Source organism: Aspergillus flavus, chromosome 6, assembly GCF_009017415.1.
Source record: "Aspergillus flavus chromosome 6, complete sequence".
In the NCBI taxonomy this organism is placed as follows: Eukaryota; Fungi; Ascomycota; class Eurotiomycetes; order Eurotiales; family Aspergillaceae; genus Aspergillus; species Aspergillus flavus.
This window is the reverse complement of record NC_092410.1, coordinates 3,847,738-3,867,034: the sequence shown is the minus strand read 5'-3', so window position 1 is coordinate 3,867,034 and position 19,297 is coordinate 3,847,738. Positions and strand designations below refer to the sequence as shown.

Genomic DNA, 19,297 nt, shown 5'->3' with positions numbered 1-19,297 from the left:
ACAATATCCCACACTATAGTGTTAATTAAGGTCATAGCAGTCCAATCATTAATTGATCCAAAGTATTTTGACGCTAAGCTTTTCTGAAGTTGAGTTCTACCCTAAATAACTAAGCATCTCTGAACAGGTTGCTACTGTGGCCGATAGTATCACGGAGAAGTGCAGTGTAGTCGCTTGCAAAAGCTATTAAACAAGAAATGAAGAGAGCTGGAGGACGAATTCCCTTATACGTATAACTGACATATATTGGTCGTATATCAGTGGCTAGTTAGTCCCGATTCTACCAGCGGCAACTCTTCTGATTAAAATGATAGGCTGTAGATTATGCCTGCGATATTGCAAGTCCCATAAAATCTATACCTCTCTAATATCCAGGACTCTAGTTTGATGCCCAAAAAACAAAAAAATAAGAAGAAAAACTTTTTTTCTAAAAGAAGGGGGGAAAGGGATAGAAAGACGATGTAAAGCAATTAATAAACAGAAATGCGGCCCAATAACACTGCATAGCAGAGAAGTATTCTTCCCACGTAGATTGCGTCGTTGGGAAAACAAGACGAGTAGCCACAGCATGGCAACATAGTGGCTAGTACTACTGATTAATATAATGCCTTGAACGCATATTCTGCGTAAACTATGTTCCTGACTCTATCTATTAGGGTTGTTCAATGTTCCCGTGGAGTGATGTGCACATGATGTCATGCGTACGAGTTGCTATTTCTTGCCTCAGCCTAGAAGATATTTGACATTCCGGACCCATTCCATGGACTTATCGGAAAAAAATAACTGAGTACATCTATCGCAATGCATCACTTGACCGTCGACCTTTGCAACACCGAAGCCCCAACCCGCGATGCGCCGGGAGATGTGCCTGCTAGCCTTCCGTCTGCAAAGGATAGCAAGCAGCATCCACGCCGGGGAGGTGACGAAAACGCATCGGTGTACTTTATCGGGACAGCAACAACTATCATGTAAGCTAGAATTCGATTCGTATAGGTTCTGAGGCTGATGACAAGTAGTGAATGGGAAGGGTTGCGGGTCATGACCGATGTTGGTTCTCTATCACGACCATAGGACGGACTATATAGGAATGATGCTGATTTAACCATAAGCCCAATTTCCTTCATGCAGGAGACCATGTCCATCTCGGTCCGGGCGTGACGAGTACACGCAGAACAAATCCTGCTGTGGACTTGCATGAGTTACCCCGGGTTGACGTCGTCCTCCTTTCTCATTATCATGGGTACGCCAGTCTCCCGTGAACTGCGTCTCGCTTGTTCCCTTAGGATATACTGACTTACATTGTGAAGCGATCATTTTGATCAAAAAGTCGAATCATCACTCCGTCGCGATCTGCCGATCATCACGACTCCACATGCCAAATCGACATTGACGTCCAAGGGCGAGGACTCATTCACGAGAGTGTATGACCTTGAGCCCTTTCAAGATGCTACCATAGATATTACAGGAAACACCTCGAAGAAACAAGCCCGCGTACGAGTGACGGGAATGCCCGGAAAGCATGTTCCCACAGGGGTCATTGAGAAATTGAACGATCTAGTCTCTGCTGTATACCTCCCCATCACCTCGAATTTCTTGCCGGAGGGCCCAAAAGATTAAGATGCATCAGTCGATCAGCTAGAGGCTAATGAAGTAATATAGATCCCCCCAACGAATGGCTGGATGATTGAGCTAGGCTACAGTGACGGCTCGTCAACTACAGATCTCACGGTCGGATATCGCATTTACATCTCCGGCGACACACTACTGATCGACGACTTGAAAGAAATCCCCAGGCGCTATGGTGATCAAAAGATCGACTTGATGTTGGCGCATCTTGGTGGGACGACTGTACCATCACCGGCATTGGGCCCATTGGCGATGATGGTGACGATGGACGCGAAGCAGGGAGTGCAGCTGATGCAGCTGATACGGCCCGATGTGACCATTCCAATCCATTATGACGACTATGACGTGTTCGCCAGTTCATTGGAAGACTTTCGAAAACAGGTCGAGGAGGCTGGATTGGGTAGTGGTGTGGTCTATCTAGACCGCGGAGAGGAGTATCGGTTTCGCGTGAGAGCTTGATCTTTTTTAACCTGCCTGCAATTCCCTTCGAGTAAGCTCGCACGTGGTGGGATGTTCTTCAATGATAAATTGATAATTAACGATCATATTTCCGTACTTCCTGAGGCTATTGGTAAACGGGCTCGGGTTGAAGAACAAGTCACGTATGATATTAACTTCAACTCTAGAACGCTATGTAGTCATTTAGTCTAGTCCAAGGCAGGTCTATAATCTATATCCAAATCATTATTCATCAGCAATATTCAAAACTTGACCTTCCATCCCCAGCCACCCGCAACTCCCCTGGCCACCGCGAACGCAACAGCCGACGCCAGGTATAGAACACCGCCGAAGATGATCAAACCCCAATACTCGCCTCCATTGCTTTCCTGTATTGCACCAGCGAGGGGAATGCCAATCAATGTACCGACACTGACAAGCGTGAAAGTAGTCCCATTACGCTTTCCATAATCTTCAGTGCGGCAGACCTGCGAGATACACACAGGCGTCAAGCTGATCGCAGCCCCGCTCCAGAACCCGAATAGCACGGCATATGCAATGATTGCACCTTCGTTAGTGCCCGCTTTGTACCATAGCGCCAGCGTACAGATCGCGCAAATAACTGCTGTGGTGGTCATCACGTTGAATCGGCCCATTCGGTCGGCCAGGATTCCCGGGAACGCTCGCCCTGGGATAGCCCCCGCGTTCAGGAACACGGACAGCTTGTATGCCATGGATTGTTCCAAGCCGGCGTACAACCCATAAGAGACAATGTACGTGTATGGGATGAAGACGGCAAACTCGACTAGCCAGACAGCCAGTGTGGTCAAGGCATATTTCGGTTCCAAGAGGGCTTTCAGGTCAATTGCCATACCAGCCTGCTGGTTGGGGGGTAGTCGCGTCTTGAGTAATAAGCAAGCCAAAGCACACAAAACAAAGGAAATAATTCCGATGATTCGCATTGCCCAGGCGAAGCCGAGTGTCGGGCCAATGTATAGAATAATTAAAGGGAAGAAGACGCCACCGAGACCGCCAGCAGTGCAAGCAATACCGGTTGCAAGGCCGCGACGTACATCAAACCAGTGACCGACGGCGGAGATGGCTGGGGTAAACAGGCAGCAAGAAGAGATACCACCAAGGACGCTGAAGGACAGGAATATTTGGTAATATTCTGTCGGGAAATTAGTAAGGATTCTCTTGCGTTCGGCATGACCTGACACCTACCGGTACTTGCACTGAAGAAGAAGACGGATAGAACTATGCCAATGGATCCTGGTAACACCACTGGTAGCACTCCTCGACTGTCAAAGATAGGCCCTATGAGATACTCCTACTTAGCACTCTACAGCATGCACTCGGGATAGTTGTGCATCAATCATACCAACTTGGGCACCTCCGAAGTAGAGGAAAAAGCTAAAAGCACCAAAAATCCATCCCAAACTTGATGACGAATATTGTGCCAATTGATGATCCGCTGTCCAAGCATGGAGGACTCCGATGGTATTCAAAAGACCCATAGAGGGCACCATGGCACACCAGGAACCCAGTACAACGAGCCATGCGCGGAGACCGCCTTCGGGATACTTTGCATCTTGATAGTGTTCACAAGGATCTGCCCTCGTCTTTTCAACGATGTTTGAAGTCGCACTACGGATTGTTTTCTGGGGCTTGCTCTGCGTTACATCCTCCGTGGCATGTTCGTTGATGGCATGCTGGCAGGCATTTGACTCGGTGTCAGCCATTAATCACCTAGCAGTATGCAAAAAACGGCACTTTGACAATGCAATACGAAGCGAAAGACGAGGTGAAATAACCAGGTCAGAACCCAGTTCGCAAAACCGGAGCCACTTGTGGATTCAAAGGTCCTTTAATAAAGAACAGAGCAGATATAAGACACTTGGCAGCCCCAAGATTATCAATCTCTAGTCTAGTGGAGACAGAATTTGACAGAGAAGGGTTCGCCAGGCACACGTGATACCAAATGGGCTCCACCTGCCTTGATCTCTGGGGGTTCGGAAATTCGGAGATGGGTGTAGAACAGTCCAATGCATGATGCTTGGATAGCTTTGTGTTGTACGGAGTAATGTCGCAATGCTTCTACGGAGTGGACCTGTCGGGCAGAAATGCATGTTCTTAGATAGTCTATATATATTTCCAGGGCTGTCATCTCAGCAGGTAGGTATAGAATACTATTCAAATCAGTTATCCTACAAAGTAGGAGTAGTTCTTGCTAGTAGTGATACGAAACTTAGCCTAAGATCATATCTGTACTATGAGTAGAAAATTGTTGAAATGTTGTATTCCGTACGTATGTGTCTTGTCTTCCTGACACTCAGACCTTCAGGCTGTGAAGAAGTGACGCTAACCACATCCGGACAAGAAGCTGTCTCCAACGCTAATCCATATTCGAATTAGACATTTGGAGCATCTCCAACGACCGCCTACACGTGAGCAGTATGGGCGGAGGGCTCTGGCAGAATCCTCCTCGTTGTATCCGTACTAATTACTAGTTTCATACATATTTACTTCGACCAGTATTTCTGCGTCACAAATTCTTCTTCTTTTAACGCCTCATGGACTTAGACACTACAATAGATGTATCTCACATACGGTCAAGATCACAGAGCCTTGAGGAGCCAGCTCCGAGGGCAACGGCAAGCGCTATTCACCCTAGACAACCAGGGAGTCGTCGACGGGCAGCCTGCCAGACCTGCAGGAAAAGAAAGGTTCGCTGTAATAATGCTAGACCGGCCTGTGGCTTTTGCCAACATAATGGTATGAATTGCGTCTACATCGAGCGTGGAGAGCCAACTAAGGAGTATGTAATTTCAATCGGACACCTTTCCCTCTCATCTAAACCGACTACCACCGCACTGCTAATGAGAACAGGGACCGGGATTTGGGAGAGGTGATCGAGCGATTGGATAACCTGGCCTATGCAGTCGAGAATATTCACTCGTATCTCTCCTCCACGGGTGAGTCGTTTTCAATAATTTATTCATGCACATACATGGTGTGTTGACCGGAGAATAGGAACCCCAACGTCCAGTGGGCGGCCCGCCGCACCGCAGCAAACGGGAGGACAGTTGGACATTCCAGTGGAAGACACAGAGCCATACAAGGACTATCTTCAAATTCCTTCCAGTCGTGGTAGCGCGGACACGGTTCTCACATGGCCGATTTTCCGCGGACGATTTCGCGAAAATGCTCTAATCACGACCTTATTCCAGTCGTCACACGGGGCGGAGAGTTCTGCCGTCGAGACATGGGTTGTGCCCGACGGGTTCCAACCAACAGATGAGGAACGTATCCCAGCCCTGGTCGATCGATTTATTCAGAATGTACACACGAAGAATCCGATCTTGGATTTAGAAGCACTGATCCGTTGGGGTCGGCATGCTGCGGAGTTTGGACTCCGATGGGATGCCCAGTCCTGTCTTGTCCTGCTAGCTTGTGCACTTGGGTGTGTCTCTCAGGCTTTCACGCTTTCTATGAAAGCACCTGGCCAAGACGAAAGGACAACGCATGCCTCCGAAGAAAAATCTTCGTTCGCGTCGGGTTTGAAAGAAGGCGAAACATTCTTTGTGATGGCTTGCCGAAGAATTGGCCTTCTACGGTACTCCGTGCTTGGGGCTCAATGCCACTTCTTCGCAGGAGGTTTGTAATCCAGCGAATTGAAATCTTCTCCTTCATAAATGTTGATGGTTGTCTAGTTTACCTGATGTATACGTTTCGTCCGCTGGCGGCTTGGAATCATTTCTACCAAGCTTCAACCTTTTATCGACTACGGTTAAGAATGATTGATGGGTTGAACATCGACGACGATATCCCAGCGGATGAAGCGGCACAGCGCGGGACCCCAGTATCGCGACACATGGAACAGAGCTTGTATTGGTCCTGTTTCAAGTCCGAGGTAGAGATACGAGTCGAGCTCCCATTGCCACAGTCGGCAATTGCCGAGTACGAGTACCCAGCACTGTTCCCAACCCCGCCGAACCTCTCAGAGGACTACCCAGAAGGCGGATCGCACGGAGCTGGATGGTCAACATCTTGGAATTCGTCTAGGCCAGCAAGCAGTTATCACAGTAATCGAGCGCAAACATCATTTGGCGTGCGGAACCACATAATGCAGCTCTTCGATGAAGAACAAAGCTGGTATTACTACCTGACTGAAGTGGCGCTCAGACGGATTGGAAACCGTGTGCTCAATGCCTTTTACCGAGAGGGACAGTCAATGTGGTCGGACATCAGGCCATTCATCCCTCTGGCACTAGAATTCGAAACACAGATCAATGCATGGTCTGCTAATCTTCCTCCAGGGTTGCGGCACTACAAGGACAATGAAGGCAGTGGTCAAACTAGAAATCGCTTCTCTGAGATGCAGGACTCAATATCGCTTGAGCTCAGTTGGGCAATCGCCAACCGATTGTTGGAGATTCGCCTATGGCTGTATCAGCCCTTTTTGTATTTCGTCATCCATAATCCAGTTGACACTGGACAGGAGGCTCGAAGAACCCGGAGCTCATCATTTACTGGCGAGGAGCTAGCAACTATCGCTATCCTGGTCCAGTCCGGCATGCACTGTGCCCTGAAGATTCTAGAAGCAAGATGTCTGCGCCACCGTCATCATGGGATTTGGTTCGACCTTCGCGCCCTGGTGACTAGCTCTCTGATCGTGATTGCTGCTATAAAAAGCGGTAACCTTGACGTGCCAGGGATTGACAGCCCTATGGAATTAAAAAGCCATTTCGAGGGCACACTACAAGCGCTTAATTACTGGGAAGACGAGGCTCCGGATATCAAGAAGGCTCGCTGCATCTTGGCCGGGTTGCTTACAGAGATGGGTTAATCATCATCATAGCGAGCATGCAGCGAATTGCGCTATCTTCATGCATATATATGATGCCTGATAACTTCTGGAATTTCCACTTTATCATATGGAGTATATACATAATTCACATGAGCTCATGAATGACTCATCATGTCTGGTATCTGCTCTATCGCCAGGCCTCTCCGACAGAAAAGTTTTTTTGATTGTACCTTTATCCTAGTCCTCAATCGCCTTGGCCTTCTCTGTGTCTGAAAGAGCACGAGCTCGGGTTGCTTGCGTCAGCTCAGGGTTGTTTTCCACCAGAGTCTGGAAGTTTCGCTCGGCGTCCCACACCCAAATGCTGTCGGCTGCGAACAGCAGATCTATTTGTTCCAATGTGCGCTGGTTTGACTCGGGGTATAAAGCCCACACCATCGGGATCGTGATAACATTGGCAATTCCGAAAATATAAAGGGTCTTTTCTCCAATAGAATCGAACATAATGGGACAGAGGAGGGTCTAGAGAGGTTGCAAAATTAGTGTCCGAACAGTCATCAACTATTGGTCAGCACGTACCAGCCAGCCATTTCCAATACTCCATCCCACTACACCCCATGCATTTCCTTTGGCACGAACCGAGAGTGGGAAGATTTCTGCAGGATACAGCCACGGAACCGCTGCCACAATGTGGTTAGTATCTTGAGATCCTCGCCATACGAAAGTGCGAATGAGCGTGTTGACTTACTGAGCCATGTCGCCCCAAAGACAGAAGTAAAAATAAAGACCATAGAGGCGGCAGCAGCACCATACGATGAAGCCTTGCTGGTATCTCCTGCAGCATTTGCCTGCTTACAGAGATAGGAGAAGCCTCCAGCAAGGAACATTGCAATGCCTTGTCCGACAGAGCCCCAGTACAAGGTCCAGCGACGGCCAATCCGGTCCAAGGTAAAGACACAGACTAAAGTTGAGAACTGCGAGCGGCATGAGCAATTAAAATCGACAAAGCTTTCCCAGTTACCCTTACCATGTAGAAGACATTGTTCAAACCGCTCACCCACTGGCTTTTCTCGGTGTCAAAGCCAGCCATTCGGAAGATGACAGGGGCATCTGCTCCCAGTTAGTCTCTTCTCATTATTGCTTCCCTCTAGATGCACCCTGGTCCTAGCATAGCAAAATTATGTCACTTACAAACTGTCACTCCAGCAATTCCCACCCATTCCTGCATGATTTGCAACCATACAACCAGCTGTACCCGGCGACCGATGTGAAGATTGCCCGAACCCCTCCCAGTGATCATGGAAAAGTATGAGGTGCTGTATTTCTGGGACCTTTCAAGCTCAGCCACGTTGCAGATATCTCGGAATTCAGCCTCCGCCTTGTCCCCGTCCTCGGGGCCTGTTCCACGCAATCGACCGAGAATGTAGCGTGCTTCCTCCTCGCGACCAACCTTGACCAACCATCTTGGAGACTCGGGGAAGAACCAGACGAGGCCCAGCAATAGGAATAAAAGAATGATTTGGAATGCAATCGGAAACCGCCAACGTATGGCTGAACGTCCTTCATCGATGAAAGAAAGGCCGCTGGGGTATGCTCTTAGTACGAATCGATCCGATGTGGTGTAAAGGATCTGTAATCAGACGACTTACAATTCTAACCAATATGCAACCACGACACCGAAGATGTTCAATGTGAATTCGATTGCGATGAATTGACCCCGAGATGTGTGCTCGGCCGTTTCCGTTGCCCACACAGGAACAATTGCATTCAGAACGCCGGTGCCAATGCCGTTAATCAACCGAGCTAGTCATCATCAGTTCTGTCAGACAAGAAAGATATGCCCAAGGTTACCATAGGCGCGGGCAGGACATACCGCAGATGATCCATTGATGATTCATAGCCGAGCATTGCAGTGCAGCACCAACAATGGCCCACAATGATCCAACTGCAATACTCTTCAACCGTCCTATTCTTTCGCCAATCCAGCCCCCGAAAAGAGCACCGACTAGGGTGCCTAAATAATAGACGGAGACAATGCCCCCCTGGAGCAGACTGTCGGTGACAACGGGGACATTCGTGTCACCGTTTATATTCGCTCCATAACCTATGCCCATAAGCTCGAGATAATCGCTGGAATTGTTCACTCCCCCCATCATCCCTTGGTCATAGCCAAAGAAGAATATAGCCAAGGCAGCCACGCAGTTGATGGCGACCAGCAGTTTCCGCTTCTCCAACTTGTGGGCAACATTCCACCTATGGATTTGGTCCGCCATGTTGGTTAGACAGATGGGCAACTAGGATATAAATCCCAGAAAGGAAAAGAAAGAAGAAAATCTAGGGTGGTAAAAAGGGTCTGCAAGCTGCAGAGAGATATGATATGATACATTTTATTGTTGGGGGTTATTGAAACTTTTATACATTCCCGGCGGCTGTACCCCAGATCAAGTTTGTTGAACCCCAACGTGGGGAATCCGGGGAGACACACCTACACGCACTTTACAGTCACGATTCCTTGATAACTACTGACGGGCTTCACGGCGTTTTCTCCGTTATGGCGCACGTGTTCTCCACTTGGACCCGAGCAACTAATCCTAGTCTGTTTTAGTTTACCAAGTTCCAGTCTTCGAGGGCACGTGCCGGTAGAGACGCCGTTGTTGCCCGCGCACACGCCCTAATGCCAGCTCCACCCAGACCACTGGGAGGACAATGTCATTGTGGATAGACTCGTCACGATTTCCCCATTCACACTGGATCGCGAAGAGTATCAGAATAGACTAACTTCGATGGATGTCATAGGCCGACTAAGGTCGGACATCAGCGCAAAGTGGGTATGCAGTGCTGTTGTCCGTACCGGAAGACCAACTGGAGTTCGCAGGGGACACAACAGATTGCCATGGGCTCTGGCGAAATAATATTTTCATCGTGAGTGAGTGAATGTCGCTGGTTGCTATTCTCACGACACCAATGAAAACCTCAACACTTCCCTTTAATCCTGTGATGTGATCCACCAGTATCATCAGAAAGGTAGTATTTCCGACTCCCAAGGATTGCGGTTACTGCCACTTTGGGTTGAGCTGCCACCCTGAGATCGACGATACCACAATCGGATTCCTGACCCGTCAGGCAGGGCACCCGCACGCATTGCACTGATACGTGCACGCTCAGGAACAAGTTCACCCGGTGCAAGGCCCTCCGATTCAATGGCAATCATCCGACTCACAACAAAAGCCGTCCCTGAGCTTGTCCATGCCCCCTCCTGAAGCTGCCATCTCTGCAATAGCCGCACCGCTTCTCTCCGAATATGCCAATCACGGCACCGGAAAGCACAAAGGTAAAGGGGTGGGATCATACCCATCCCGACGGAGAATGTTGGCATGGGAGACTGACTGAAGTCGGAAGAGAGGACAGACTTGGCAAGCTGGACCACACGCTGGAAGTTTGATGTGAAAGAGTCAAACCTGCTCTCTCCCTCATTTTGCCTGCTATCTGTTGAGACTCGGATGAAGATGATCTCGGTCCATAAGTTGAGGGCCGCTAGTGTATGACGATCTCTTGATGATAGTAGAACTTTCTTGCGAGTGAGCGATGTGGTTAATTCTGTCTTCCAAGTCTGGAGCTTCTGCAAGATCGCTTCTTGGTGTTTATCGAGGATCTCCCTAGCCACCACCATCTTACTGTTCTCGGGATCGTTCTCGCAGACGAGCCACGCAAGACCAATCAAGAGATTACATGCGTCCTCGAGGGAATGTACAGGCTTGCACCAAACCGGGTTGCCGAGAGCCATAGATTGAACGATGGAGTGCTCATGGTTCAAGGAAGCTGCCTCAGGCTCCCGGAGACTCGCCCAGTGCAGCTCTAAATGGTAGAATACATCCGTCAACGCTGGTCCATAGTCCAGCTTCTTCTTAGTATTACTTAAGTATGTCTCCTGGAGGAGACGGGTGCCATGCCGTAGATGACAACTGGCTGCATCGGTGTCGCCTTGGAGGAATGCAAAAGAGACGAAAAGAACGCAAGTGACCAAGGTGATAAGGACATGAGAATCCTGCCGACAGCTGGCACTTTGCAGCCTTTGCTGTAAACAAATAATGGCCTTGTTACATTGTCGAAGGGGGAACAAGTGAGGATCATTCGGTTTGCCCGAATTCTGTGCCGACTGTGTTGTGCTAAAACTTCGATGAAGGGCACTGATGGCAATGATCGCATGACGGACAGCCGGCTCCACCTCGCTAAATTGATGAACCATTCGACGCCAAAATTCGAGTGGAAAGTAGCCTGAGCATTGCGAAGCCGTGCTGGAGCGAAAGAGACCCAGATACCAACGTTCGGATAGCGACAAATCGGCCTGGCTCGGATCGACTAGAAGGCGGGAAATCCAGGCGCCGCAGTCCTTCGCCACAGTGAGTTGGTTCTTCTGAACTTCAAGTTTTATCTTGCAAGGGACATCAACGGTGGCATTAGTAGTTTTCCAGGCTCGAGTCCGTCGATCGATGGTCTCTTCATAGCCGCCGCACTCGCGTCCTGCGCTGACACAGGTGCGACAGTGCGGGCGAGCCTCGTCACATTTCTTACGCCGAGCCCTATCAAGCTGGGAATCAGTACTAGAATACCTATGCTATCAATCGCTTTCATCATGCTTCCAGGCCAGGGGCAGCCAGGGCGATATCCTAAATCGGATCTTTCTGCGTCGTTGGGCGATCTTACTTGCAGGTCACACAGCCAGTGCGCACCTTGGGACGGCTCGTCCGCGACTTTCGTTCCTTGGGTGGTATGTGCAGCAGGTCCATTTTTATATTTTCGTGGGCCTCTTCTAGATTTCGCTCGTACAAGTTCATTGTGCAAGTGACAGGTCGGCGTGAGGGGAAAAGAGGTGGGCTCCAGCGGTTCTGCCGAGAGGAGTGGAGACTGCTACCGAACTATCGTCCAAGATCGGCGTTTTTACTCGACTTCATTGGCCCAGATGCTCGAACGAGGAGAATTTGGGTCGGTTCTCGGTCGGTCGGCGTATATGCAGGCCATCCTTTGGAGCTGTGAGGCCTTTTGAGTGCGTGTCCTCAATGGATAGCTTGGTGTGAATGAGCTGAGCTGGTAACAAAGGTACCATCGCAGTAACCATTTGGATTGGTCGTGAATCTTTCAAATTAATTACAGGAATGAGCGTCCTTATATATTCCTTCCTCCTATCCGTGGTAATTTCCTCTCGGGCCTCTGCCATAACAACTTGACCACTCCATCTATAATTATTCCGGGGTACATGTGTTGCTGTCCTTCGGAGCATAGTCCTTGGTCTGTTAGTAGCGCCTGCTGTCAGATTATACTCGCACGAAGTGAAACAGAGGATAATAACTTATACACTTCACACACCCGAGGGATGGGCCATGTTCAGTATAAGAACCTTGAAATTGACACCCCTGCCGGGCACTCTTCACTAAAGGACAATCACTACGAGCCTGCGAACTGTTCGAAACTGGCGGTTGCTTTGTTTAGGTACATATATGGTCAGCTAAGCATAATCTCTGGAGTTCCACGACAGAGCACCTAAAAATGAGATAGCATAATTATTCCAGAGATGTCTATACTCCAGGATATTTGTGACTTCGCTGCGAGGGATAGTGACATTGCACGCCTGCCCAATCTCCCGAAAAGCAAGTTCAATTATATCGTCTGTGGCAGGTACACAGCTCGGACTGCTATAACCTGCACTGCCATGACCTTCGTCTTCGATGAATTTTCACATTGCCGCACCTCTGCCAGTGAAAGGGAGCCGAAAATGAAGGGGAGGTGGGCCAAGGAAATACGCATGTTAGAAAGATGGATGTGAAATTAGATGTGGGAGAAAAAGGTGAGATTGGGGTCGTCAGCTCCTCTATATAGCTGCGAAATTGCAAACGACTTCCTAGACCTCCTCGATGCTGAGGTTGGATTGTGCAACTACTATTGAGCCTATTCAAGTGGGTCAGGGTTTCGACCTGACGATCTATTATGCAAATATATCTCCGGTCCCCTTGAACAAGTGGTGATGCTCTCCTGACCGTCAGGACTAACATGCGGTATACGTACAAAGGATCCACGGATTTACCGATAATAATCGATAGAGTTAGTCTAATGTGGATCAGTAAATAGTCCGCAGAGTGGTGAGTCGATCTGCTCCAGCACAAGGATATGGGGGCTTTGGTAAATTCATGAAATTGTTATCATTCGACTACGATAACTTCCACGTTTGTGTACCAACAGCTGAGATCAAGGGAGAGGGAGATAGCTAGTTACTAGCCACATCTAGATAGAGTATAAGAATCTTGAAAAGGGCAGGATCTGGAAAGCTGTTATATTGGTACTGAGATAGGGTGGTGAAAAGACTATGCGGATCCCTGTGGGTGTGTTCGTATATCACTTCTAAAACTTTTGCCAGCTACACAACACGAAGTATACGGTGTACAAAAGATACTACTCGGTATGTGCATAGGGATTGAACCCCTTGCCACAGTGGTTCCGACAGCTCCCCCCACGATCTTGAGGCACCCTACCTCTGTAATTATTCTCGGCCAAGTCACGATCATCATTATTTTGGTGGCGCGGCTGAACTTCAGCCGTCGTGAAAATGGGTCGAAAGCTACCGCGAAATCGCCGGAACCTATTTGTGAGCTGCATAAGATCGGCGTTCTAGTTCGTGTATCCCTAGTTGACAACCCAGTTCAATTCTGGTAGACAAGTCGGAGAAGCACTGCGTCAAAACAATCCATCATGTCACCAAAACACAACAGAATTCCAATAGTCCAACTGAGCTAGTAGAGAGAATCCTACTTGCTATTGCATTTTACAAAGACAGTGAAGTTGCCAGTGCTCGTGAAGCAATTACACGCTAAATAAGGCTACAAGTGGTATCCTCAGAAGGCAAAGGTAGGGTGTCTGGTCGACGAAGATACGCTATTTCACCATATATCTCTTGGCATTTTGTTTCTGTTCAACATTTCAATGATCCCTCATGCCTACAGTCAGCCGCTGCAACATTCTGATAGCCCACTTTGATGTTCCATCTTGCTCTCTGTGTTTGTATCACGCAGGGACGACAATGCCTCCATCCTTCCACGAGCTGCCATCATAAATCGTGGCTGCAATGGCACCGACAGGGTTCAATTTCTTGTAAAACAGAGTCACTTTACCATTGACAGAAACAGCAGTAAAGTGTGTTCCGGGATAAAAGGGTGCAACCTGAACGCTTTTCCCATCAAGATAGTCCTTGATATTGGGAGGGCTGCTCCTGTCCACGTAGAAGACATGTTTCTTGCCATTATTCACCGTAGCAAGGGGAGTACTATTTTCCACTTCACTTGCTTGAATAAGGACCTTCTTGTCTGGGCACGGAAAACTAGTCAGATATTTTCGATGTGGACATGTTCGTGAAGGGTATGCTTACCATGCCATTTGCTGTCCTGACTGACCCAGTGATTGATATTTTCTTGATGATCCTGGTAATACAAATCGATGGTCCCTTTGACGATACTACTTGCCAGATCGGTTCCTGGGAGGGCCAGAGTGTTCTCAGGTAACACGGTCTCAGTTTTCCACGGACTCTTCGGGGTACGGCGAATCTCGGTGATTTGTAACTGATTACCGTTCGGTCTATTTGATGTCAGTAGCATTCCAAGAAGTGTTGTAAATGGGAGGTCTGACGTGTTGTAGTAGGCCCATTGGGATCCATCTGGATTCCAGTCGGAGCCATTGAAAGCTCCACCGGTAATCCGGGAGATTGACGCAGGGTTTGTCGAAATTCCATCAACCTTCCCATCTTTCCAGGTCCCCTCAGAAAGGATCTTGACTCTGTCGGCAACTTTAGCGCTGCGGTCAAGATATACAACATGGATCTATGCTCAGACATCAGTTGACGACACGGCTCCTGGTTACCCCTGGCTGTGAGACTTATACATACGGTCGACTTGTTTTGGAAATCCGCATCGTGCTCGACATAGTATGCGGTCAGGGCTGAGCCACCAGAGGCAGCATTGCTAGTAACCGTCGAAGCCTTCGCCGTCCAGCTTGAGCCCGACGCAGAGTGGGCTTCGAGGATATCCTGCCCGTTCTGATAATAAAGAAAGCTGTCTTTGCCATCGGTTGTGACAGCAGCCAGCGCAGTGTTAAGGAGGGAGCTCATTCTGTGAGGTGGAGTTGGCTGTATAATGGAACTATGCTTTCTGGTAGAAAAGAAACGGATGCTTCGTTGAGATTGAATAGATGATCAGGCTGGGCTTTATATCTTGGAAGGAGTGACTTTGTGACACCCAACTACAAAGACAACAGGAACGCCATTATGAGGTCAATAGCAATCAAGATGGTGTTCTTAAGAAATGTCCAGGGTGCGGGGGACACAAGTGTTGGCTGAAAAACAATGCCATCCTGTGAGATGTACTAGACCTTAGGAAGAGGGCGAGTAAGAGACCGAGCGAAAATATCATGCATATGCCGATACCATTTGGCGGATTGCTCGCTCTATGATTGGGCCATGCTCTCCTCCCAAGTTCCGAAAGAAGAACAGGTTCTGAAGATCTCCCTTCAGTCCAGACATTACTACCCCTCATGAGGTGAGATGATGCGTTTCTCCATAGTATCATCCATGCACGTGTGTGTTGTACGTATCTCTGAGCCCAGTTCAGTATTACATCTGGTGGCATTATCATTTGCTAGGTGCAATGGTCAAACCAGCATGGCTGGCTGATGTGGGTGAGGTGGAGAGTTCAAGTGGAAATCATAGGGACCAGTGGCATACCCATCCATGCGTCTTTACATCACGGACTGCAATGAATTTGATGAGGTGCATTACCATTATAAATCGAAACTGTGCTGTACACTAGGCCATGCAGCTCGTGAAATAACCGTTTCGAACTTGAACTTGCTGGACCTCCTCCAGTCACGACATAAAGGCACACATGTATCATAAATTCCATTTGCAGTTTTAGACTTTCCCTTTTGTGGCTAGCAGAAGTAATTTCTATCTAAATAGTATCCTGGGGGGGGACGCGTTTGAAAGCATATGCCACACGTTGGTTTATGGCGCGAGTAATTTACGCGTAAGCCATGCAAAGAACTGCAGCAAACAGCGTCTTGTTGCACGTTCATTCGCCAACTGTTATTCACGGTGCGCAAGTTTGAAGTCATGCATTAGGGCCAACTCCTTCACCAACCGGACATCACGGAAAGCGAGATCCATGCAGGCCAGTTTGGATCATGTCCATCTTCTCTTTGTCACTTAACTGACACAACACAGCCTTTCCGTACTCTCTGCGTCGCTCCCGCGCATCGAGTACGATGCGGGCTTGTCAACGATGAGGATAAGTGGAAACCTCTCAGGTGCCCCCTACTATTAGGCCATCTAGTGACTTCTATAGTCAAAATTTGTGGATTGGGTAACTTGTACAAATTCAGCCCTAGAATAACTTGACCGTATGCACAGAAGCTTTTGCATATCTTTTGAGGCAGTCATGTAGGTATCGACCCACGCCTCTGAGATTATCAGCTTAGAAAGCAAGTGCGCCACACCCCAATAGTGTTAGCTGAAAGCAGAGCTATCGTTATAAACTGGACTAGATCCCTATTCCCACTGGTCATTGCCAAGACACCCCAGGTTGCTGTGTCATATTCAGCCATTTCCCACGTTTAAGCGCGGAGAGCTACCACGCGCTAGCTAAGAATAGGGAAAAAAAAAAAGAGGCAGCAAAGGCACGAAGAAGAGGTTTCCTCGGAAATAGCATGATGATCATTTACAACGTGGATCCAAGTCATTGGACGCACCAGGACCTCCAAACGATCAGTAATCGGTATGCCTATGGAATGTCTGCTAGGTCTTGCCATGGCTCCTAGCCGAACCTGGCTCTTCAACGACGGTTAAGCTGAGGGAAAGAGACAGACATCTCTCTATATTTGTCAGTAAACTACTTGGGGAACTCCATGACCTACAACAAATCGGTTTTGGCTTACAATGCAAGCGTTACTGGAGTAAGGTCCCCGAGCCGTATGCCTTTGCTGTTGCTCCATCTTCAGTCTCAGCCGCCTAATTGGAAATGCCGGTCCCTCTAATAACTGAGCAACGCCAAGGAAACACGAACTGCCTATCATATAGCAAGTGCTCCTCAGCTAGCCATCGTGATTAATGCTTCTGCTGCTGCAATAGGCATTTACTACCCTGGCTGAAGCTTTGAAGAGCCAATGAAGAATCTTTAATGTTAGGCCATCTTCTTTTTCTCTTTTTTTCCGCCGCCTCAGAAAACCTTGACCTAAGTCCTTTAATATTTATTAATCCATTCTTCAAAGCTTCTATCTCGATGCTCTTCGAGATAGAAACGTGTGCTTTGTTCAAGCTTCTGACTTGTGGGTCTGCAAATGGTGGACACCAGACAAAAAGGGACCCTGTTGGCTCAGAGATTACACTGTGCGAGCTGGTCCTGTCCCCACGAAGAAGACGGGTTATAGCAGTGCAGCTGCTAGTCTGAGAGGCAAATCTGATCTCTTGCTGTATACGCAGGATTATCTTCTCAAAATGTGAATGGTGTTGTGGGAAGTAGCTATATTTTTGCTTGGTATTCAACATATCCAGCCTGCAAAGACTATGAATGGCTCTCGCCCAATCTCCTTTGCTTGGCTTTGACAAGAAAAGAAGAAAGAGATAAAAAAAACATAATGTTATTGGTTATATTCTTACACCTTTCTTGCTGTTCTTGTTAATTACCTGCTGTCCCTCTATGAGTGTTCTCTCTTTGCGTGGCCCTTAAGTCAAAACTAGATACACATCATCAAAATGATCTTCCCATCCAATAACCAACTTAAGAGACGTGTAACGAAGTTTAAGGATTTTCATTAAGCGTCATTTGATACAATCTATATCCTTCTTCCACTTTCTTAGTAGGCTTCATGGTTCAGTTCTATATAACGCGTATTCAACTCCTACTACAATTGCTAACAGTCTCCCAATATCATACAAAAACGAGTTCGAACAGAGTGTACACCCAGTAGTTTTAAATATTATTGGATAGTTCTATGTACCTAGTTCATGTCAAAGCGTACATCGTATAATCATAACTGATTCTACAAGTATGAACAAAACCAAGGCGTAGATCCCGATACTCAAACACTCCTCGCAGGATCATCACTCGAATAAACCGACATCTCCACCTGTTTCGTAATCCCCCGATCCGACCGATTCGACGACGTCTGATGGCTACCGATAACCGTATTGTGCGAATAAGGGTTCAGGATACGCTCAATACTACACGTTTCGGCATCATTATTCGTCGTCGCTAGTTTGCGGCGCGACTGAGCGGTATCATTCTCACCTGTGCGACGATTCCCGGTGAAGGGGCTGCGCAATTCATATGAACGGGAGAAGCTGTGGCTGGAGAATTTCTTGACGGAGGACATGACGAGCGGCCGGATGCAAGGGATCGACGAGGTGATGATGATCACGGCGTTTTCCACGTAGCCCCAGCGGATGAGCTCAATGCCGCCGGAGGCACCGAGATTTGTGATGCTGGGGAGTTGGTTCAGTTTTGTTGTTTTCACGATAGATGCTACCATGGCCCTGGGAATCGTTAGTAGGTGTGCGTTTCCTGTGCGCCAAAACTTGGAGGACTTACACAAGACCTAGACTGAGCAGAACAATCAACCCGAGCTTGACGCGCGTTTTCAGGTTAAGATTCCAAAAGACGGGGATGGGGAACACGGCCAGGAACAAGTCCGTGGCTGAGTTGACAGCTATTGCGCAATCAGTCGCAATCCTGAGAGTGTCAAGTGGCAAGGAGACGTACTGTTAGAGTAGTAGGCAAACTTGATGACTGCGTTACTGTCACCGCACGTCGTCTTCACGGTCGGATCCCAGAGAATATTAACGTTACGACAGATGCTCAGAGGGAGGACAGCGGAGACGATGTTGCCGGAGAGCTGCCAGATCATGATAACCCATAATACGAATTTGTACGTTTTGTTGGAGCCGAGAATAGCGAGAAGGTATATGATAAAGGAGCAGCGGGCAATCGTAGTGCTCATAGTGACAATCGGAATCTCGATGGCGATGTTTTTCAACACGGCTTCCGTATCCTTGAGGGGCAGGGTCTCCAGGTTCTTGCCAAAGCCATGGTTAACCGACAAGGTCAAAAATACGGTTGCTACGATAGCCAGAAGCTAGAGGAGTCAGTGGACGTAATAATTTAGAAATATATGGGAGAGGCTAACAGGGGCAGAATAAGATAGATAATCAATATAGAAGTGGAAAAGGGCACATACCATAGCAAGGATCATTAAAATGTCATCCACGCGGAATTGGCCGATCTTCAATTTAGCGAAGACCCTGAGAATGACAATCAACGCCGCAAGGGCCACTGCGACCCAGATTCCCTTCTGGAGGGCTGGGCCGCCATTGGGTTCACTTGCGCCCATGACTTT

General features: G+C 48.2%; 7 protein-coding genes across 7 annotated transcripts; 2 read left to right on the top strand and 5 right to left on the bottom strand.

Moving 5' to 3' along the window:
* Positions 1-801: 801 nt before the first annotated feature.
* F9C07_11508 (beta-lactamase superfamily domain-containing protein) lies at positions 802-2,085 on the top strand (the record flags this gene model as incomplete). The annotated part of the gene is made up of 5 exons (XM_041293651.1): positions 802-968; positions 1,017-1,047; positions 1,110-1,240; positions 1,308-1,566; positions 1,660-2,085. The coding sequence occupies 5 exons, from the start codon at positions 802-804 to the stop codon at positions 2,083-2,085; spliced, it is 1,014 nt and encodes a 337-aa protein (XP_041148542.1).
* A 242-nt stretch (positions 2,086-2,327) lies between these two features.
* On the bottom strand, positions 2,328-3,806 carry F9C07_11509 (putative oxalate/formate antiporter; the record flags this gene model as incomplete). Its single annotated transcript, XM_041293660.1, has 3 exons — positions 2,328-3,235; positions 3,289-3,381; positions 3,446-3,806. 3 exons carry the CDS (start codon positions 3,804-3,806, stop codon positions 2,328-2,330), a joined length of 1,362 nt encoding a protein of 453 aa, XP_041148543.1.
* An 831-nt stretch (positions 3,807-4,637) lies between these two features.
* Positions 4,638-6,913, top strand: F9C07_2074138 (uncharacterized protein; the record flags this gene model as incomplete). Its single annotated transcript, XM_071508796.1, has 4 exons — positions 4,638-4,882; positions 4,954-5,039; positions 5,098-5,721; positions 5,778-6,913. The coding sequence occupies 4 exons, from the start codon at positions 4,638-4,640 to the stop codon at positions 6,911-6,913; spliced, it is 2,091 nt and encodes a 696-aa protein (XP_071368043.1).
* Positions 6,914-7,111: 198 nt separating this feature from the next.
* Positions 7,112-9,144, bottom strand: F9C07_11511 (putative hexose carrier protein; the record flags this gene model as incomplete). The annotated part of the gene is made up of 7 exons (XM_041293661.1): positions 7,112-7,393; positions 7,451-7,551; positions 7,620-7,845; positions 7,899-7,981; positions 8,063-8,454; positions 8,521-8,674; positions 8,745-9,144. 7 exons carry the CDS (start codon positions 9,142-9,144, stop codon positions 7,112-7,114), a joined length of 1,638 nt encoding a protein of 545 aa, XP_041148545.1.
* Positions 9,145-9,887: 743 nt separating this feature from the next.
* On the bottom strand, positions 9,888-11,706 carry F9C07_11512 (uncharacterized protein; the record flags this gene model as incomplete). Its single annotated transcript, XM_041293662.1, has 2 exons — positions 9,888-11,451; positions 11,576-11,706. The coding sequence occupies 2 exons, from the start codon at positions 11,704-11,706 to the stop codon at positions 9,888-9,890; spliced, it is 1,695 nt and encodes a 564-aa protein (XP_041148546.1).
* A 2,218-nt stretch (positions 11,707-13,924) lies between these two features.
* On the bottom strand, positions 13,925-15,020 carry F9C07_11513 (uncharacterized protein; the record flags this gene model as incomplete). The annotated part of the gene is made up of 4 exons (XM_041293663.1): positions 13,925-14,223; positions 14,286-14,491; positions 14,543-14,733; positions 14,799-15,020. 4 exons carry the CDS (start codon positions 15,018-15,020, stop codon positions 13,925-13,927), a joined length of 918 nt encoding a protein of 305 aa, XP_041148547.1.
* Positions 15,021-17,983: 2,963 nt separating this feature from the next.
* F9C07_11514 (uncharacterized protein) lies at positions 17,984-19,291 on the bottom strand (the record flags this gene model as incomplete). Its single annotated transcript, XM_041293664.1, has 4 exons — positions 17,984-18,437; positions 18,493-18,610; positions 18,664-19,036; positions 19,139-19,291. 4 exons carry the CDS (start codon positions 19,289-19,291, stop codon positions 17,984-17,986), a joined length of 1,098 nt encoding a protein of 365 aa, XP_041148548.1.
* Positions 19,292-19,297: the final 6 nt, after the last annotated feature.